The sequence below is a fragment of the Nomascus leucogenys genome, chromosome 22a (assembly GCF_006542625.1).
Source record: "Nomascus leucogenys isolate Asia chromosome 22a, Asia_NLE_v1, whole genome shotgun sequence".
Taxonomy (NCBI): domain Eukaryota; kingdom Metazoa; phylum Chordata; class Mammalia; order Primates; family Hylobatidae; genus Nomascus; species Nomascus leucogenys.
The window spans coordinates 2,298,953-2,320,940 of record NC_044402.1 but is presented as its reverse complement, the minus strand read 5'-3'; the positions used below and the strand labels follow the sequence as shown (position 1 = coordinate 2,320,940).

The following is a 21,988-nucleotide window of genomic DNA, read 5'->3' as shown; positions in this document are numbered from 1 at the left end:
GATGTTTTGCTGCTTTTAATCTTTGGCATTAATTTCAGTTGCTGTCATAAAAAAGAATTGAGACATAAACCAGAAAAGTAATTAAATGTGTCTGCAAAGGAAAAACAGAAACAGTGCAGAATATGGTATTTCAAGGTCATAAATTACAAATGTGCATATTTATTATTCCCCTATAAAATGTTAATTAAAAATTTTTCATATTTACTTGATGTAACAGAAATGAAACCTGTAATGAGGGGTCTAATTTTTCTTTTTTCATTCCAGAATGTATGACAACATGTCCACAATGGTGTACATAAAGGAAGACAAGTTGGAGAAACTTACACAGGATGAAATTATTTCTAAGACAAAGCAAGTAATTCAGGGGCTGGAAGCTTTGAAGAATGAGCACAATTCCATTTTACAAAGTTTGCTGGAGACACTGAAATGTTTGAAGAAAGATGATGAAAGTAACTTGGTGGAGGAGAAATCAAACATGATCCGGAAGTCACTGGAGATGTTGGAGCTCGGCCTGAGTGAGGCACAGGTACGAGTGAGAATGACTCCTACATTATCAGGAACTTTTGATGGTAAAATGGAGACTTTGTTTGAAATAAGCAGTTTCACTAAAGAAGAGGAAAGATGGTTATAGAACAACAGATCCAGGCCAAGTGCGGTATGGCTCAGGCCTGTAATCCAAGCACTTTGGGAGGCCGAGGCAGGTGGATCACTTGAGGTCAGGAGTTTGAGACCAGCCTGGCCAACATGGCGAAACCCTGACTCTACTAAAAATACAAAAATTAACCGGGCCTGGTGGCTGGCGTGTGTAATCCAACTACTAGGCAGGCTTGAGGGAGGAGAATCACTTGAACCTGGGAGGCAGAGGTTGCAGGGGGCCAAAATTGCACCACTGCACTCCAGCCTGGGTGACAGAGCGAGACTTTGTCTCAAAGAAAAAAAAAACAGATCGTGTGTTCTGTATGTTAATAAATTACTGTTGATTTGGGCCTATCATAATTGTATTGATTGATTGATTGATTGAGATGGAGTTTTGCTCTTGCTGCCCAGGCTGGAGTGCAGTGATGCAATCTCGGCTCACTGCAACCTCTGCCTCCCGGGCTCAAGTGATTCTCCTGCCTCAGCCTCCCAGGTAGCTGGGATTATAGGCATGTGCCTTCATCACACCTGGATGATTTTGTATTTTTAGTAGAGACGGGGTTTCTCCATGTTGGTTAGGCTGGTCTTGAACTCCCGACCTCACGTGATCTGCCTGCCTCAGCAAAGTGTTGGGATTACAGGCGCGAACTACCATGCCCAGCCTCTGAATTTTATTTTTATTTTTATTTTTTTGAGACGGTGTTTGCTCTCGTCACCCAGGCTGGAGTGCAATGGCTCAATCTCGGATCACTGCAACCTCTGCCCCCAGGGTTCAAGTGATTCTCCTGCCTCAACCTCCCAAGTAGCTGGATTACAGGCACGTACCACCATTCCTGGCTAATTTTTTGTATTTTTAGTAGAAACGGGGTTTCACCATGTTGGCCAGGCTGGTCTTGAACTCCTGACCTCAGGGCCTCTCTGAATTTTGAAAAGCAGAGCCAAAATAGTGGATACTGCTGTGTATCATTTAGGATTTGATTTGGCTACCAGTATCAAAAAAACAAAAACAGTGGCTTAAACCACAAGACATTTGTCAAATAAGTACCGAGGTACACTATCCTGGATGGGTTCTGTAGCTACACAGTCATCAGGGATATTCAGGCTCCTAACATCTGCCACACTACACCTTGGCAGCCTGTCTTGGGGACTGAGAGTGAGCTCCACGTGGCCGTGTTCTAGCATAGGGGAGGGGAAAGGAAGGACGTGCCTCCTTCCTTGAAGGCTACTACTTTGATGCTGTGTACAGCAGTGCTTACATTTCATTGGCCAGACCTTATGGCTGTACCTGGGTGAGTGGGAGACTGGGGAATGTTGTCTTCCCACTTACAGTGGCAGGTTCTTAAGCCTAAGGAAGAAAAGGAGAATGGACACTGGCCAGTGGGTGGTGGTCTCTGCAATCCCAGGGCCAGACTGTGTCATATGTTTGACTAACCTTTGTTTCTATAATATCATGCTTGACATAGAGATGAAAACACTGGAAACATCCAGGTTTTTAAATTCTCTCTCCTGATAACTTCTGGCTTTGTCAGCATATCTTAGGTAAAATTAAATATACTAAAGCTTGGCTTCTTTCTTAGCTTTCTCTAGTTTAGTGAGTGAATAGAACAGAAGAGGGGCTGCTGGCCAGCGGTTTCTGCTTTCATAGAGGAAGTGACTGTCCACACCCTGATTTTAGAGTCTTCATCCTAACCATGTTACAGACTCTTGAGTTGCAGAACTGTAGCCTTGTTTGGATATTGTGAACCTATTATTTCTCAAGTTCTGTTATCTTGAGAACAGGTGACATGAATTTAAACTTGCTTTTTTAGTGTCGCAGATAAGAGTTTTAAAAATAGAAGGAAGGAAAGGTCCCACCTTCTGGAGTTTCAGGTTTTAAACCTTGGAGGATAATAACCTGGTTATTACGTTATGAGAGGGACGGGCAGATGTATGTTCTAAAGAGAGAACAGATTGCAGCCAGCCAGCTTCTCCTAGCTCTTTCTGCTCTTATGCTCCTGGGAATTTGCCACAGCCTCATGCTGGTCTGTTCCAGAAACTGGTGAGCACTCTGTAGGCAGAGCCCTGGAGTGGCCCCTGGATTTTATGACATAAACATAAGCTTATGAGTGCACCAGTGCATTCTTACTCTTGGTAGCTACAGAGATGTCTTCTCTCACCTTGGAACATCAAGGAAAATTTGTATGTGCACTGTTCTCTGACCCCCACTTCCAGCCCTTCACCAACCTGCACTCTGTGTGCAGACATGCATGTGTGTACACAAGGTCTCACACACGGGAAAGGGTCTATGAAAAATTATGTTGGGGCCATCTTGATAGAAAGTAAACTAATACAGTTTCATCAGAAGGGTAGCTGTGTTTTCATGGCTAGTCCATTTGACATGCTCTTCAAAAAAATAAGTATTTTTTTATAGGAATTCTGAGCGTGTGATATTCTTTATCTGCTATGTAGTCTGTGGCTGAAGGGGAAAAGAGAAATAAATGGCAGATTGTACTTATATGTACTTTGGAGAAAATATCTGCGAGTGTAGGCTACAGCCCCAGCCACAGAATGTTCGCACAGGTGGGAGGGACTCTTGCTGGACAACGTGCCACAGTGCTGCACACATTTCTGTCTGCTCAGGTTATGATGGCTTTGTCAAATCATCTGAATGCTGTGGAGTCCGAGAAGCAGAAACTGCGTGCGCAGGTTCGTCGTCTATGCCAAGAGAATCAGTGGCTACGGGATGAACTGGCCAACACACAGCAGAAACTGCAGAAGAGTGAGCAGTCTGTGGCTCAACTGGAGGAGGAGAAGAAGCATCTGGAGTTTATGAATCAGCTAAAAAAATATGATGACGACATTTCCCCATCCGTGAGTGGCTCTGTAGCAAATGTGGTGCTAATGTTTAAAATGGAGTCCCTGGGAAAGTCATAGAAGTTCTGTTTGCCATATTCTTTTCATATTAGAACATTGACCAGAACATGCAAAAATGTTTTGTAAATATAAGCCACAATCCAGAGAGACACCATTACCTTCAACGAGGTCTGCCCCAGCTTAGGCTCCGGAGCTTCCTTGCCCCTCTGTATCTTGGCTTCCATGCCATCAGCTGCTGGTGTAGCAGTGGTCCAATCCGGCCCTCTGAATCTGGACTCTGGGCAAGCTCTCTGCCCCTTTTGGTGGGTGCTCTTGGCATTGCCATTCTCTTTGAAACTCCCCTGGCCCTTTGGACACCACCTGGCTCTCTTGCCACCTCTCTCATCCTTCCCTTGGCTTCCCTTGCCAGCTTATCTTCCTATATCTGCAGTGGAAGAAAGGATCTTGGTTTTCTTCTTTTTCTTTTTTTTTTTTTTACAAGGAGTCTCGCTCTGTCACTCAGGCTGGAGTGCAATGGCACAATCTTGGCTCACTGCAACCTCCGCCTCCCGGGTTCATGGGATTCTCCTGCCTCAGCCTCCGGAGTAGCTGGGATTACAGGTGCGTGACACCACGCCCAGCTAAGTTTTTTTTTGTTTGTTGTTTTTTTTTTTTTTTTTTTTTTTTTTTTTTTTAGTAGAGATGAGGTTTCACTATTTTGGCCAGGCTGGTCTTGAACTCCTGGCCTCAAGTGATCTGCCCACCTCAGCCTTCCAAAGTGCTGGGATTCCAGGTGGGAGCCACCATGCCCAGCCTTCTTTCTCTGTTGGCTCTGTTTGGATGTTTATCCTAGTCTCAGTTATTTTTCATTCAACATTTATTTCTGATTCAGTTAACTTTTTTTTTTTTTTTTTGAGATGGAGTCTCACTCTGTTGCCCAGGCTGGAGTGCAGTGGCACGATCTTGGCTCACTGCAACCTCTGCCTCCCAGGTTCAAGCGATTCTCCTGCCTCAGCCTCCCGAGTAGCTGGAACTACAGGCATGTGCCACCACGCCTGGCTAATTTTTTGTATTTTTAGTAGAGACAGGGTTTCATTGTGTTAGCCAGGATGGTCTTGATCTCCTGACCTTGTGATCTGCCTGCCTCGGCCTCCCAAAGTGCTGGGATTACAGGAGTGAGCCACTGCGCCCGGCCAGTTAACTTCTTTTTTTTTTTTTGAGATGGAGTCTCCCTCCCAGGCCGGAGTTCAGTGGCGCTATGTCGGCTCACTGCAAGCTCCACCTCCCGGGTTCACGCCATTCTCCTGCCTCAGCCTCCCGAGTAGCTGGGACTACAGGCGCCTGCCACTGCGTCCGGCTAATTTTTTGCGTTTTTAGTAGAGATGGGGTTTCACCCTTTTAGCCAGGATGGTCTCAATCTCCTGACCTCATGATCCGCCTGCCTCGGCCTCCCAAAGTGCTGGAATTACAGGCGTGAGCCACTGCGCCCAGCCCAGTTAACTTTTTATTTTTTTTTTGTTTTTACTTTTTTTTGAGACAAAGTCTCACTCTTGTACGCCAGGCTGGAGTGCAATGGCGCAATCTTGGCTTACTGCAACCTCCACCTCCTGGGTTCAAGCGATTCTCCTGCTTCAGCCTTCCAAGTAGCTGGGATTACAGGTGTGCACCACCATGCCTGGCTATTTTTGTATTTTAAGTAGAGATGGGGTTTCACCATATTGGCCACTCCTGACCTCAGGTGATCCACCCGCCTCAGCTTCCCAAAGTGCTGGGATTACAGGCGTGAGCCACCACGTCCGGCCTCAGTTAACTTCTTTTTAAAGAAAATTTCTAAATTTTGGAATTATTTTATTTTACTTATTTTTAATTTTTAAAATTTTACCCTTCTCTCAAGTTTCCAATGGAATAATTTTAAATTGATTGAAAAGTTGAAAAGTTAGAGAAGAAAATTCATATGCCCATAACCCAGTTTCCCCTAATCTTACATAATCATAGAACAGTGGTCAGAACTAAGATATTAACATCGATACTTTACTGTTAACTGAAACACAGACTTGGTTGGATGTCACCAGGCCTTCCACTAGTATCTCTTTTCTGTGCTAGGACCTAGTCCAGTGTTCCACATTGCATTTGGAACTAATGTTTTTTAAATACCTGTATGATGCCAGACATGTTCATGTACATAATGAGAATACTAGAGAGGTGCACATTTGTGTCTCTGGTTCAAATCCCCATCTTAGACTACTGAAACAGTTTTTTGCATAGCACCAGCAAACCTGCATTTCCCCTCTGTCTTCATCTGCTTGGGCTACTGTAACAAATACCACGGGCTGGATGGCTTAACATTTATTTTCTCATAGTTCTGGAGGTCCAAGATCAGGGTACCAGCAGGGTCTGGTTCTGGTGAGGGCCTTCTTTCTGGCTTGCAGACTGCTGCCATCTCGTTGTGTTCTCATATGGTACAGAGAGAGAGGGAGTAAGCTCTCTGGTATCTCTTTTTATAAGGGCACTAATCCCATCATGAAGGCCCCACACTTTCGAGCTCATCTTATCCTAATCACCTCCCAAAGGTTTCGTCTCTAAATACCATTACACTGGGGGTTAGGGCTTTAACATAGGAATTTGGGGAGAACACAGTTTAGTTGACAGCATGCTATTTCAAAAGGCTTATACCATATTGCTCCCTCACATCTCCTCTAGGTTAGGGTCCAACTGAATGTTTTGATTTAAAAGATGTGGCTGGGCACGGTGGCTCATGCCTGTAATCCCAGCCCTTAGGGAGGCCGAGGCAGGCAGATCACCTGAGGTCAGGAGTTGGAGGACAGCCTGGCCAATATAGTGAAACCCTATCTCTACTAAAAATACAAAAATTAGCCAAGTGTGGTGGCACATACCTGTAATCCCAGCTACTCAGGAGGCTGAGGCAGGAGAATCGCTTGAACCCAGGAGATGGAGGTTGCAGTGAGCCAAGATCACGCCATTGCACTCCAGTCTAGATGACAGAATAAAGCTCTGTCTCAAAAAAAAAAAAAAAAAAAAAATTAAGGCCGATGCGGTGGCTCATGCCTGTAATCCCAACATTTTGGGAGGCTGAAGCGGGCGGATCACCTGAAGCCAGGAGTTCAAGATCAGCCTGGCCAACATGGCAAAACCGCATCTCTATTAAAAAATACAAAAAAATTAGCTGGGTGTGGTGGAGTGCACCTGTGGTCCCAGCTACTCGGGAGGCTGAGGCATGGAATCATATGAACCTGGGAGGCGGAGGTTGCAGTGAGCCAAGATCATGCCACTGTACTCCAGCTTGGGTGGCAGAGGGAGACCCTGTCTCAAAAAAACAAACAAGCAATAAATAAATGATGTGCTTGCTCCAGAGTGCTGTGGAAATGCAAGTACTTTGCAGATGTCGATGCCAGCAGTGATTGACCTGGGACACTGGAGGATGTTGAGAAGAGGAAAGCTGGTTTCGTAGGATCAGAGATTTTAAAAATTTATTATTTTGAAAAAGTGTTAAACTTGGAGAAAACATCCAATGAGCTGACTCTCCTTACCCTTTCCAGAGTACTTACGAGTGCCTGTTTCTTCTGAACCTTGTTCACATAGTGGCATAGCACGTGCCACGGCTGCTCACTGCTGCTGGGCATCTTTCCCTAGGGTGAGGGGTTCTTCTGTGGCAGTCCAGGGCCAAGGGCACACAGACCCAGTATATGCTGTCCTCTGCAGCTCATACTCTCATTTTGTTAACTGCCAACAGCATCCTTCATGGCATTGTTTCACTGTGTCCCAGGGTCCGGTTCAGGGGCGCATCCTGCATGTGGCTGTCATATCTCTTGAGTAGCCTTTCACATGGAATGGGGTCTCCGTCTGTGGTTGTCTTTCGTGACATTGGTGCTTTTGAGAAATGCAGGCCAGTTATTTCGTCCATCATTCCTCAGTTGGGGTTCATCTAATGCCTGGATTATGCATCCCAGACAGGAATATTCTAAAAGCAGTATGTCTTTATCACATTTTCCCTTCCGGAGCCAAGCAGTGTTCATCTGCCCCATGACGAAGCTAATTTCTTACTGGTCAGGCTGTTACCTGTCTTTTCCATTATGTAGTTTCTGATTTTATTTCTTTGACTAATCAGCAATATGTGGGGAAACATGGGTCACAGGCCTTTTAAAAGCTGGGAGGTTTCAAACTGCTCCCAGGGATCCTGCCCCAGAGCTGACTGTGGTGGTGAGGAATCTAGCCCCTCCACTTCTCTGGGGATCAGAGATGTACCATTTTCATCTGTTGCTACATGTTTGGTTCCCAAATAAGATTTTATTTTGAGTCAGGGTTTTCCCTGCTCTCCTAGACCTCCCTCAGAGCGCAGGAGAAGGATCTGAGGCATGGAAATGCAGCCATGGCCCATTTCGTCAAACTCTGGTCTGCACTTAAGTATTTGTGTTCTTAGTCTAGCAAACTTTTCATTACTCCTGTTCAACTGATGGATAAGCCAGATCATCAGCAATCCTACATTTGATGTTAAAAACTGATCATCTTTTCTAAGATTCTTAGTTAAAATGTATTTAATATTAAAGATTTTCAGGACAGGATGTGTATAGTACTTGCAAGATGAAGTGATGTCCTGGGTCTGTTTTATAGGAGGACAAAGACACTGATTCTACCAAAGAGCCTCTGGATGACCTTTTCCCCAATGACGAAGACGAGCCAGGGCAAGGAAGTGAGTGATGGGTGATGCGGGAATGTTACCGAGTGCAGGAGAGAGGCGTTTTCCCCCTGGAACACGGTCATAGCAATCAGTGGCAGCCTTAGTGCATGCGGCCTGCCTGGAGGAAGCACCACCAGAGCAGGGTTGCCTTTGGTTTTCCAAAATAATTTGTGTTGTGTGTTGGGATACAGGAATATGCTAGAGCAGACCCTAGGATACAGCGGCATGCATGTGCAGTTCAGACGTGAGCTGCAGATTCTTATGGGGTGAAGAGGTCAGAATTACTTATTCTGCTTGTTTCATGGCGCCAAGAGGAGTCTCATGGCACTGAGCGGCCATGGTGCCATCCCTGACACTACAGTCACTACTCTTATCCTGCCTGCCCAGGCAGTACTACGAAAAGATTTAAGTAGCACTGGGGGCCAAATACTAACTTGAACCAAAGCTAGTAAAGATAATTTTAAAGAAACTGACTCATCTGGATAATTGTCTTTAAAAACCCATCTGAAGTGAACTTTCTCGGTGCAGTCCAGCAGCAGCACAGCAGCGCAGCCGCGGCTGCCCAGCAGGGCGGCTACGAGATCCCTGCGCGGCTGCGGACGCTCCACAACCTGGTGATCCAGTACGCCTCGCAGGGGCGCTACGAGGTAGCTGTGCCCCTCTGCAAGCAGGCCCTGGAGGACCTGGAGAAGACTTCAGGACACGACCACCCGGACGTGGCCACCATGCTCAACATCCTGGCCTTGGTGTACAGGCTAGTCACTTTTGTTTACCTACTGAATTTTACCTAGAGACAATGTTTTTAACCATCTTGCCCCTTAAAATATATTTTTATGTATCTGTATAAACTACTTTTCAACCATATCCACTTCTCTTTAAACGGGTTAAATTAAAAATATTTAGCAAGCTTTGTGGAAGGGTGTCACTGAATCAGAACAGACGCTGCCCGTGACCACTCAGTTCAGCTTGTTTAGAATAGCCCATGGTGTACCCCTCACACCAGCCAAACCAAGCTGTTTCGACCTTTTCCACAAGACCCTGTGCAGGCGGCTTCTTTTGTCTAAATAGCCTTCCCACTTGGCCTGGCAGTGTCTTCCTGCCTTGTGAGGCCTGGTACTCTGTACCTCCTTTTGGAATCCAGGATTCAACTTGCCCTTTGTCCCTGTGTGCTCCCCTAACCCTTTCACCCCTGCTGAAGGATGCCCCAGGGGAGTGGTGGGCTCTGAGTTGTGTGCTAGAAGAGTTCCTTTGGCTCAGTGCCTATGATGCAGTTGGGGGCTGGAGCCGGAGGCAGGGTGTGCTGTTGGGACAGGGTTGAGGTTGTTGGGGTGGGGCGAGGGGAACCTGAGCAAGGAGGAGGATGTGTGGAGGAAGAAGAGAGTACAGGGCCTAATGACGCTTGAAGAGAAATGCAGTGATATGACTGCCCACACGCATAAGTGATTTCTTTAAAAATAAGTTTTGAAAGTTGATAAAATAAAAACACACAAATAAGAAAGTAAGCCCCCTGTTATAACAACACTATTTAAAATGAGGCCGTGCCCTTTGCCTTTGGCTCTGTAGTTTGTCAGCAGCTTGGTCTGCCCCATGACTATGCAGCAGGGTTTCGTGGACATTCCAGACATTTTTTGACTGTTTTCCTGCTGGTGAATGTTGAGATTGTTTGCATATTTTCTTTTTTTTTTTTTTTTTTGAGACAGAATCTGGCTCTGTCACCCAGGCTGGAGTGCAGTGGTGTGATCTCAGCTCACTGCAACCTCTGCTTCCTGAGTTCAAGTGATTCTCCTGCTTCAGCCTCCTGAGTAGCTGGGATTACAGGCGCACGCCACCATGCCTGGCTAACTTCTGTATTTTTAGTAGAGATGGGGTTTCACCATGTTGGCCAGGTTGGTCTCAAACTCCTGACCTCAAGTGATCCTTCTGCCTTGGCCTCCCAGAGTGCTGGGATTACAGGCATGAGCCACTGTGCCTGGCCAATTGTTTGCATATTTCACTGCAGGAAATTCTTAGAGATATTTGCATTTAGCTCTTAATAGATTGAGACATTTCATTCCAAAAAAATTGTTTTTGAGATAGGGTCTCGCTCAGTGACGCCATCATGGGTCATTGCAACCTCCGACTCCTGGCCTCGAGCAGTCTTCCTGCCTCACCTTCCTGAGTAGCTGGGACCACAGGCATGCACCACTACACCCAGCTAAATTTTATATATTTTGCAGAGACAGCGTTTTGCCATGTTGTCCAGGCTGGTCTCGAACTCCTGGGCTTAAGTGATCTGCTCAGCTCGGTACCCCACAGTGCTAGGATTACAGGTGTGAACCACTGCACTTGGCCAAGGTTTTTTTTTTTTAAACTTATATGCCCATTAAAACCTATGGAAGTTTCTGGACAGCACTGGATATTATTAATATAAATGAGTTAAGCATAACTAGGTTTTTGTTGTGCACAGTGTGCATGGGCACACACATCACTGCTGGGTGCCAGGGATGCCGTGGCCTCTGTCAGTCTTGTGTTTTTCCCTAGCATTATAGTGTGAGAGTTGACCCACGTGTGTAGATGTTTGGAAAAAAAATAGTAGCTGCATATGTATTCATATTCAGTATTCTACCTTTCAGCTTGTTATTTCATCATTCTTGTATTAAGGGACACATAATTTTAAGCTTTTTTTTGCCTTTAATTTTTTACTGATCTTTATAAGGTTTGTTCAAGATTTTGGATTGATTGATTGATTGATTGATTGTAGAGATGGAGTCTCACCGTGTTGCCCAGGCTGGTCTCAAACTCCTGGGCTCCGAATGATCCTCCACCTTGGCTTCCCAAAGTGTTGGGATTATAGGTGTGAGCTGCGAGGTACCATGCCTGGCCTGGATGGATGGATGGATTTCTTTCCTTCCTTCCTTCCTTCCTTCCTTCCTTCCTTCCTTCCTTCCTTCCTTCCTTCCTTCCTTCCTTTCTTTCTTTCTCTCTCTCTCTCTCTTTCTTTCTCTTTTCTTCTTTTCTTTTCTTTTCTTTCTTTTCTTTTCTTTCTGTCTTGTCCTGTCCTGTCCTGTCCTTTCTTGTGTCTTGATGGAGTTTTGCTCTTGTCACCCAGGCTAGAGTGCAGTGGAGTGATCTTGGCTCACTGCAACCTCAGCCTCTCGAGTTCAACCAGTTCTCCTGCCTCAGCCTCCCAAGTAGCTGGGATTACAGGCAGCTGCCACCAAGCCCCGCTAATTTTTTGTATTTTTTAGTAGAGACAGTGTTTTGTCATGTTGGCCAGGCTGGTCTCAAAACTCCTGACCTCAGGTGATCCACCCTCCTCGGCCTCCCAAAGTGCTAGGATTACAGGTGTGAGCCACTGTGCCCAGCCATGTATTTCTTTTTTTAGGATAAATTCCTAAGATGGGTTAGAGTATAAACATTTTATAGTCCTTGGTACCTGCTGCCAAACTGCCACTCAGAAAGGCTGTGTCTGCCCATGCTCCTGCCGCACAGGCGCCACCCTGGAGGTGGGGGGCTCTGTTCCGTTGGTGGAGATAAGAGTATGCATTGTGTTTTAATTTGTATTTCTTTGATTATGTATTTTTAGTCATTTGTATCCTTCTGTGAATTTCCTGTTACCTTGCACATTTTTCTGTTAGGATTTTAATGCTTTAGTATTCTATTTTTGTTTTCTTTTGAATTTGAGTTCTTCGTGGGCTTCTTAAGCCCACTTGATTTAACAAGTCACAGTGTGCTGGTCCCACTCCCAGAGTTTCTGGTTCAGCAGGGCTAGGGTAGGTCTGGGTTTCTAATAAGTTCCAGTCGAGGCTGACTGCTGTTGGTTTGGGACCACATCTGAGAACCACTGCTAACTAATAGTCCCAGACATTTTATAATATGTCATCGTTTACAGAAGTGCTTAGTATACCTAATCTCATTTAATTCTTTTTTTTTTTTTTTTTTTGAGACAAAGTCTCGCTCTTGTACCCCTGGCTGGAGTGCAATGGCGTGATCTCAGCTCACTGCAACCTCTGTGTCCCGGGTTCAGGTGATTCCACCCACCCTGGCCTCCCAAAGTGCTGGGATTACAGGCGTGAGCCACCGTGCCTGGCCATTTTTTTTCTTTTTCTTTTCTTTTTTTTTTGATACGGAGTCTTGCTCTGTCGCCCAGGCTGGAGTGCAGTGGCACCATCTTGGCTCATTGCAACCTCTGCCTCCCAGGTTCAAGCGATTCTCCTGCCTCAGCCTCCCGAGTAGCTGGGATTACAGGCGCCCGCCAGCATGCCCAGCTGATTTTTTTTATTTTTAGTAGAGACAGGGTCTTATCATCTTGGTCAGGCTGGTCTCAAACTCCTGACCTCAGGTGACCCACCCGCCTTGGCCTCGCAAAGTGTTGGGATTACAGGCATGAGCCTCCATGTCCGGCCTCATTTAATTCTCATAACACTTTAGGTAGCTTATTTTATTTTATTTTTTTTACATGGAGTTTCACTCTTGTTGGCCAGGCTGGAGTGCAATGGCACAATCTCAGCTCACTGCAACCTCCGCCTCCTGGGTGCAAGCAATTCTTCTGCCTTAGACTCCTGAGTAGCTGGGATTACAGGTGCCTGCCACCACACCCAGCTAATTTTTGTATTTTTAGTAGAGACAGGGTCTTGTCATGTTGGTTGATCTTGAACTCCTGACCTCGGGTGATCCACCCGCCTCGGCCTCCCAGAGTGCTGGGATTACAGGCGTGAACCACTGTGCCCAGCCTTGGTAGCTTATTTTTAAATTGCATTTGCTGCAATTCTCTGGCCTCAGCCTCCCGAGTAGCTGGGACTACAGGTGCATGTCACCACGCCTGGCTAATTTTTTGTATTTTAGTAGAGATGGGGTTTCACTGTGTTGTCCAGGCTTGTCTTGAACTCCTGAGCTCTGGCAGTCTGCCCGCCTCAGCCTCTCAAAGTGCTAGGATTGCAGGTGTGAGCCACCGCACCTGGCCACTACTTTTTGGAACTCTATTTTGTACTTGCTGACTTTCACAAAAAGTTTGAGGCAGCTTACAATAGGGTGTAATAGGATGAAAGAAGAAACAACAATATATTAATACTTGGCCAGAATTGGTGTGCTTCAGAGGTTCTAGAAGCCTTATTAACCTTTCTCACGTTTTTCAGGGGAAAGCCTTGCCAGGCAGTTACTACTACTCATTTGAGAAAGATGTGTGCTAAGTCTCAAAAGCAAGTACTTGTTCTCAGTCACATCAGTAGTGAGTAGCACACTTAAACTGAGAGTTTCTGGTTCTGGGGTGTTTCTGTTTTACTCCAATCAAGAAAGATTCTTTGTTCCTCCATACTCAACAAAATGGAGGCAGATTGGGTACCAAGTTCAGACACAACAATATATTTACTCTTGTTTGTTGTTTTTTAAAAGACTTTTTCAGTATACATGTAGCATATCTTCTTACAGCAAGACTGTGCAATGGATCATATACTTGCTTTGTAGATGGGAAGGCTGGGACTGCGTGAGGTCACTTAATGTACCCAGAGCCGTGTAGCTATTAACTGGTAGAGCCCAAGCTCAGACACTAGAATTAATTCTGTCTGATACCAAATGCAAGCTTGGTCCATTGTTCTGGACTGTTGCACTTATTCTGTGCTGGCCAGCTGGCATACACAGGACAACACTGTAGTACGGGGACATTATCTTCCCAATGGCCTAGATGGGAAGGTCAAGTTCAGAAGCTAGTTGGGTCTGACTCCAGAGTTCACCTTGCCAGTCCATTTATTGATGGATTTCCTTCCAGTGTTTTTTTCCCCATCCATAAGCTTGTGGTTTTTCTTTTTTTTTTTTTTTCTTTTGAGACGGAGTCTTGCTTTGTCACCCAGGCTGGAGTGCAGTGGCGCAATCTATGCTCACTGCAAGCTCCGCCTCCCGGGTTCACGTCATTCTCATGCCTTAGCATCCCCAGCAGCTGGGACAACAGGCGCACGCTGCCATGCCCGGCTATTTTTTTTTTATTTTTAGTAGAGACAGGGTTTCACTGTGTTAGCAAGGATGGTCTCGATCTCCTGACCTCGTGATCCGCCCGCCTCAGCCTCCCAAAGTGCTGAGATTACAGGCGTGAGCCACCGCGCCCGGCCCTGTGGTTTTTCTTAAATAATTTAAGCTTAACTTTTATTTCTGTAGTTGAAAATTACATTTAAAAAAGCTGTAGTGAGGCCGGGCACGGTGGCTCGTTCCTGTAACCCCAGCACTTTGGGAGGCCTAGGCGGGTGGATCATGAGGTCAGGAGTTTGAGACCAGCCTGGCCAACATGGTGAAATCCCGTTAGTATACTAAAAATACAAATATTAGCCGGGCGTGGTGACAGATGCCTGTAATCCCAGCTACTCAGGAGGCTGAGGCAAAGAATTGCTTGAACCCGGGAGGCGGAGGTTGCAGTGAGCCAAGATGGCACCACTGCACTCCAGCCTGTGCAACAGAGTGAGACTCTGTCTAAAAAAAAAAAAAAGAAAAGAAAAGCTGTCGTGATCTACATCTGAAACACTTATCTAAAACACTTAATTTGTGTTTTTCCATTTAGGGATCAGAATAAATACAAAGATGCAGCTAACCTACTGAATGATGCCTTGGCTATTCGTGAGAAAACTTTGGGCAAAGATCATCCTGCGGTTTGTATATCCAGTTCTTTCATTCTTTTTATGTTTTATTTTCCCCATACATTTCTTTTATCCAACTCATTTTACCATTAAACTCAACAGGGAAAGTTTAAGCGCTGCCTTCTCCCTAGATGGTGCAGGTAGGAGGTCTTCACTTAACTCAGTGCTAGCAACAGGCCAGAGCACACTTCATTTGTTTATGACCCCCCCTCAGATGGATCACCAACTGTAGTTTTTGATTGTAAATCAAATTGCATGTCCTTCTAGAAATTTTTTTCTGAATAATTATATTGTCTTCATTAAAATCTGGTCAGATTTGCATATGAATCTGTTTTGGTTGGCTTTGTGGCTTCTGGGGAAATTTTTAAAGAGTCAATATTACGTTGTTGATGTTGATTTGTTTAATTTTAGTATTCTGCAGTGTTACTTTGTATAATCTATACTCTAGTGAATTGCGCTTTTCGTTTTAACTGAAGTCATATTGTTCTATCCGACTAAGAATGCTTTACTGTGTAGATTGAGTATAAATGAATATGTGGTGTATAAATGTACTCTATTTGGTTATCTTTTACCATTCTTAGTGGTTCTGTCTGTGTTTACAGGTGGCGGCGACTTTGAATAACCTTGCAGTCCTTTATGGTAAAAGAGGGAAGTACAAAGAAGCAGAGCCATTGTGTAAAAGAGCTCTGGAAATCCGAGAAAAGGTACAAAAGAAGGGGGCAGTCGTCTTCTTTGAGATTTTTGTTTTGTGTGTGTGTGGTTTTTTGTTTTTTTTTTGAGACGGAGTCTCGTTCTGTCACCAGGCTGGAGTGCGGTGGCGTGATCTCAGCTTACTGCAACCCCCACCTCCATGGTTCAGGTGATTCTCCTGCCTCAGCATTCCAAGTAGCTGGGACTACAGGCATGCACCACCACGTCCAGCTAATTTTTGTTATTTGTAGTAGAGATGGGGTTTCACCATGTTGGCCAGGATGTTCTCGATCTCTTGACCTCCTGATCCACCCGCCTTGGCCTCCCAAAGTACTGGGATTACAGGCTGAGCCACTGTGCCCGGCCCTGTTTTTTGTGTTTTTAAAAATTTTTCGGTTTTAGGTTTTGAGAAATAACCACTGTGTTGTGTTTTTAACTGACTATTAGCTGAAAACAACTCATTTAATTAGGAAATAGCCCACAAAACAAAGCCAGATTGGCCCATACAAATCAGTGTTTAAGATTCAATTACAGGCTGGGCGCAGTGGCTCATGCCTGTAATCCCAGCACTTTGGGAGGCCAAGGTGGGAGGATCACTTGAGCCTAGGAAGTTTAAGACCAGCCTGGGTAACATAGTGAGACCTCGTCTCTAAAGAAAAAAAAAAGAAAAGAAGGTCCAGTTATGAGGCATGTGCATTTAGAAAGGTGCAGTCCTGAGTCTGGTGCCGTCCAAGCCTGATATGGCCTAGAAGTGACTCTGATTGAAGAAGACATGTCTGAGGACTAGAGATGGAAAGCCTAGGAGCATTGCATTTGGCAGTGGAACATGTGCTTGTCAATAAGAAAAACATGATAGTTTAAAGATAAATTCACCAAATATGCTTTATGAAGCTGAAAAATGAACTAATTATTATAACAAGATTAACTCAGAGCTATAGATTAAGTCAATGTCATGTATATTTAATACCAGCTGCTACAGTTTATGGTAATTAGGTATTAAAAAAATAACAACTTGTTCATTTCAGCAGTGCTCTGTATGACAGTCTCTTTAGATGTTATGAAGATTCAGGTATTGGGTCTATCCGATGAATGACCACAAATTGTGTTTTTTTTGTTGTTTTTTTTTTTCTGAGACGGAGTCTTGCTGTGTCGCCCAGGCTGGAGTGCAGTGGCATGATCTCGGCTCACTGCAGCCTTTGCCTCCTGGATTCCAGGGATTCTCCTGCCTTAGCCTCCTGGGTAGCTGGGATTACAGGCATGTGCCACCACACCCGGCTAATTTTTGTATTTTTTAGTAGAGATCGGGTTTCACCATGTTGGCCAGGCTGGTCTCGAACTCCTGACCTCAGGTGATCCACCTGCCTCAGCCTCTCACAGTGCTAGGATTACAGGCGTGAGCCACTGCGCCCAGCCGCACAAATGGTATTTTAACCTGGTATTTTTTGTGATTATTTATCAGTGATTCTTATAGTTAATTTTGAGCCACATGGCAAGGAATTGGGGGAGTGAAAATAAAAAGAGGCTCCTTATCAAGTTATACAGGTAATATTTTATCATGCTGTCAATCTGCTTGATATTTCTGAAATAGAATGGTCGAATTTGGGGTGGGCTGGAGTTAAAGTCAGGGAGAGCACAAAAGTATCAAATTAAGGATTAGGAACCATATAAGATGACCTGCCAAATTCATTCATGTATTTACCCTTTCACGCATTTAGAGCCCCCTGCTTAGAGTTGGTGATTTACAGATCAGAGATGTAGTTCCTTCCACTAGGACACAGTCCATTGGACAGACTGAGGACCGCAGAGGGCACATCAGCATCTAGAATAGAGAGCTCTGGGAGGATATGGAGTGTGGGCTCCTGCGGGCCAGAGCCAGGGGGTGTTGGGGATGGTTTCTCAGGGAAGGTCGGTGTTGGAACTGCATCTTGAATAATTGAGTTAAAAGTGTCCTAGGCATAGGGAGGTGGGGAATGCAGAAAGGAGTAGAGAGGCAGCTTACCTCCCTGAGGACCACATGTGTAAAGGCACAAAGCAGAGAGAACTCATCACTTGTTCAAGGTACTGAGGGAGGAGGTTAGTGTTCATTCATCCATCTCTGTGCCAGGCCCCTTTTTCGATGCGGAGATTACATTGGTGAAGAAGAGAGACAAAGAATTTGCACTCTTGGGGCTTACATTGTAATAAAGAATATTCAAGGTAGTTTAGAGAAGTGATTCTTACAAAGAAAGAACAAACAGGTGATGTGCCTGTGAGTTCACTAGGTGAGGTGGGGTGGCCGAGGGAAGTCTCTTTTGAGGGGAACTAAGGAGAACCCTGAAGGATAAGTCATTGCTAGTGGGGAGGGCTAGGAGAAGAGCGTCCTGGGCAACTGGGACAGCTGTGGGCTCTTCCAGAACCTGGCAGTAAAACTCACATAGCCTTTACAAAGCCCATTTCCTTATCTTCAAAATGTGCCTAATGTGTACATTTGTACATAGTATAATAAATGTACAAAAATGTACCTACCATGAAGGATTACTACAATAATTAACACAGCTAAAGAAAATTAGCACAGTTCCCTCCCTCCCCTCATGTATAAGAATTTGATAAATGCTGGTTATTTTATTATTACATGGTGTGGGGAGCCAGTTAAGGATTTAAATCTGAAAGTGTAGCACAGTTGTGCTTATGTTGAGGAAGATCCTAATGTGACAGTAGGGTGGAGAATGGATTGGATGGGAGCAGAATAAGTGTGTCTAATATGCTGTTTTTTATTTTCAGGTTTTGGGGAAGGATCACCCCGATGTTGCCAAGCAGTTAAATAACTTGGCCTTACTGTGCCAGAACCAGGGCAAGTATGAAGAAGTAGAATATTATTATCAAAGAGCCCTCGAGATCTACCAGACAAAACTGGGACCTGATGACCCCAACGTGGCTAAGACGAAAAATAACCTGGTGTGTTGACTGGCACAGCACTAGGGAGGGGGCCAGGAGTGCTTTCTTCCCAAGTCCAAACACTTTCTCATTTAAGTGGAGATTAAAATATATGCTTTATTTACATCTGAAAGATATGAAATATTTTATTTTATTTTATTTTAAGGCATCCTGCTATTTGAAACAAGGAAAGTTCAAGCAAGCAGAAACACTGTACAAAGAGATTCTCACTCGTGCACATGAAAGGGAGTTTGGTTCTGTAGATGGTAAGAAATATACTCCCGTTTCAAGTGAATTTAATTGTGTAATGACTTGACTAATAGTAATATACTAATAGTATTACTTACTGTTTATTAAGCACTTAACTGTGTATATCATTAAGCTAAATAGTTTAAATGTGTGATTTCACTTCACTTTCACAGCAGTCCTGTGCAGCGGGTCAAACATTACCCCATTTTAAAAGCAAGGATACCACAGGCCGGGCGTGGTGGCTCACACCTGTAATCCCAGCACTTTGGGAGGCCAAGACAGGTGGATCACGAGGTCAGGAGATCGAGACCATCCTGGCTAACACAGTGAAACCCCGTCTCTACTAAAAATACAAAAAATTAGCCGGGCATGGTGGCAGGCACCTATAGTCCCAGCTACTTGGGAGGCTGAGGCAGGAGAATGGCGTGAACCCGGGAGGCGGAGCTTGCAGTGAGCCGAGATCGTGCCACTGCACTTCAGCCTGGGGCCTGGGTGACAGAGTGAGACTCCGTCTCAAAAAAAAAAAAAAAAAAAGGGACACCACAGACTAAGTGACTTGCATGAGGCCCCGAGGCTGAGAAGCAGTTAGACTGGGATTGCAGTGCCCAGAGCCCATAACATGTCCTCACTGCAGAGACCTACACAGTTCACGCAGAGATGGAGACAGGAGCATCACCCAGTCCATCTTCATGTCCTCACTGCAGAGACCTATCCAATTCACACAGAAATGCAAACAGGAGAATCACCCATATTCATCTTTTCACATTTTTAGTGTGTTTCCTTCCTTCTGTGCCTTTGGTTTACAGATTTCAAACCATACCGTCCATATCATCATGTATACTCTGCTTATTTTCTTTACATTTTTAGTGTGAGTACCTTTTCAGTCACAAAAATATTTCCATAAACATTATTTTTAAGATGGCTTTTTCCTCCATGGCATGGGTCTGTTGGTTGTCTAGAAACTTGAGTGAGTGTTCCGAGGAGATGACTTAAAACGAATATTGATTTGTTTGCTTGCTTTTTTTTTTTGAGGCAGAATTTCTTTCTCGTTGCCCAGGCTGGAGTGCAATGGCATGATCTTGGCTCACTGCAACCTCTGCCTCCTGGATTCAAGTGATTCTCCTACCTCAGCCTCCCGAGTAGCTGGGATTACAGGCGCACACCACCACGCCCGGCTAATTTTTGTATTTGTAGTAGAGACAGGTTTTCACCATGTTGGCCAGGCTGGTCTCGAACTCCTGACCTCAGGTGATCCTCCTGCCTAAGTCCCCCAAAGTGCTGGGATTACAGGTGTGAGCCACCGCACCCGGCCTTGATTTGTATCTTTTCTACTTTTGCTACCAACATCTTACTACTTTTTCTTAGACTATTGTTTAATGTTTTTGTTTAGTGCTCACATTCTGAATACTCCATTATGCTACTTGAGCAGCTAGCATTTTAGAAGTTACATTACAGGGCCCTAGCATTTGTTGGGGTGTCTTGACAGTTGCCCACCTGTCTCAGGACATTGATTCTGTGCCCTGTGTCTTACCTGTTGCTTGGTGTCCAGCTCTGTCTTCCACAGACTTTTTCCTCCAGTGTGAACCTAATCTGTCCCTGCTGTAAGAAATACTATCTAACAAGGATCATATAAAAAAGAAAACAGGCTGGGCGCAGTGGCTCACACCTGTAATGCTAACGCTTTGGGAAGCTGAGGCAGGTGGATCACTTGAAGTCAGGAGTGACCAGCTGGGCCAACATGACGAAACCCCATCTCTACTAAAAATACAAAAAAAATCAGCTGGGTGTGGTGGCAGCTGCCTATAATCCCAGCTACTTGAGAGGCTGAGGCAGGAGAGTCACTTGAACCCAGGAGGTGGAGGTTGCAGTGAGGCGAGATCACACCACTGCACTCCAGCCTGGGCAACACAGTGAGACTCCATCTCAAAAAAATAAAAAAGCAACCACCAAGGCTTAATGATTTCTATTTTACTTAGCAGGCTCTGTTATCCTTCATTTATAGTACAGGTTAAGTATCCCATTATTGAAAGTGCTCCAAAATTTGAAACTTTTTGGGTGCTGACTTGACACTCAAAGGAAATTCCCCTTAGAGCAGTTCAGATTTTGGAGTTTTGGATTAAGGATGCTCAACCTGTATGCTGTGTTTTCTTCCCTAGATGAAAATAAGCCCATCTGGATGCATGCTGAAGAAAGAGAAGAATGCAAAGTGAGAATTTATTATTTTGAGATTTTCTAAATTGTGTATACTGCATTCAAGATAATTATTCATTTGAAATTATTTGTTATAATTTAGGGAAAGCAAAAGGATGGGACATCTTTTGGAGAGTATGGCGGCTGGTACAAAGCCTGCAAAGTTGATAGGTACGTCTGGAATTGCGTTTGGCTGGAAAAACCAAAAAGCAGGGGGAAGGTAATTGTGTTCTACAGGGCAGCTTATAAATGACCAATGTGTAGTGTTCCTTAAGTGCACAGTCCCATGTTTTTCCCGAATTCCAATTTAAAAAACCCCACTAACTTTGTAAATGAGATCATTTACATGTATAAAACCCACCATCATATTAGGTTGGTGCAAAGGTAATTGCGATTTTGCCATTACTTTTACTTTTAATGGCAGAAACCATACAGTAAATTCATGACAAGCGTGCCAGCAGGCCTGGGAAAGCCAGCTCCTCACACGCAGCACTGGAGACACAAATACACACACACACTCCTTTTCCTCACAGCCCATGGGACCTTGTCCTCTGCAGAGGGAAGTGTAGGCCCCTCCGTGGCCGGCCCGAGAGCCTTGCCTCTTGAGCCCGAGCCTGTGCAGACTGCCCTCTGTGATGGCTGCCGTCCCTGGGTCCAGGTGGCCCACCTGTTTTGCTGTCTTTCCACTCTTTATTTATTTTTTTGAGACAGAGTTTCACTCTTGTCACCCAGGCTGGAGTGCAATGGCGCGATCTTGGCTCGCTACAACCTCTACCTCCCAGGTTCAAGCGATTCTCCTGCCTCAGCCTCCCGAATAGCTGGGACTACAGCCTGTCACCATGCCCGGCTAATTTTTGTATTTTTAGTAGAGACGGAGTTTCACCATGTTGGCCAGGCTGGTTTTGAACTCCTGACCTCAGGTGATCCACCCGCCTTGGCCTCCCAAAGTGCTGGGATTACAGGCATGAGCCACTGTGTCTTTCCACTCTTAACTTTCCTCATCCTTTAAGACTCAGCCCACCATTCATCTATTTTCAGAAAACTCTCTGAACTCTCTCTAGGGCTCCCATAGCACTTACCATAGATTAATTGTTTCAGAGACATAGAAAATAGCTTCTTTATTTCTGTACCCAAAATGCCTATTGTAAGAAAGTGAACAGGAATCTCTCGAAGTACTTATCTA

The 21,988-nt window shown here is 44.9% G+C and overlaps 1 protein-coding gene across 16 annotated transcripts in view; it reads left to right on the top strand.

Moving 5' to 3' along the window:
* KLC1 (kinesin light chain 1) overlaps positions 1 to 21,988 on the top strand; it is a 64,553-nt gene that overhangs the window by 17,478 nt on the left and 25,087 nt on the right. For all 16 annotated transcript variants that reach the window (XR_004027997.1, XR_004027996.1, XM_030803757.1 and 13 more), the window contains exons 2-11: positions 265 to 526; positions 3,256 to 3,486; positions 8,098 to 8,176; positions 8,693 to 8,918; positions 14,688 to 14,775; positions 15,366 to 15,467; positions 18,214 to 18,387; positions 18,533 to 18,632; positions 20,772 to 20,821; positions 20,909 to 20,976. Coding sequence is in view for 14 of the 16 variants with exons in the window: in XM_030803757.1 (XP_030659617.1) it covers positions 266 to 526; positions 3,256 to 3,486; positions 8,098 to 8,176; positions 8,693 to 8,918; positions 14,688 to 14,775; positions 15,366 to 15,467; positions 18,214 to 18,387; positions 18,533 to 18,632; positions 20,772 to 20,821; positions 20,909 to 20,976 (1,379 nt within the window). In the remaining 2 variants the exon portion in view is untranslated. The remainder of the gene's footprint in view (positions 1 to 264; positions 527 to 3,255; positions 3,487 to 8,097; positions 8,177 to 8,692; positions 8,919 to 14,687; positions 14,776 to 15,365; positions 15,468 to 18,213; positions 18,388 to 18,532; positions 18,633 to 20,771; positions 20,822 to 20,908; positions 20,977 to 21,988) is intronic.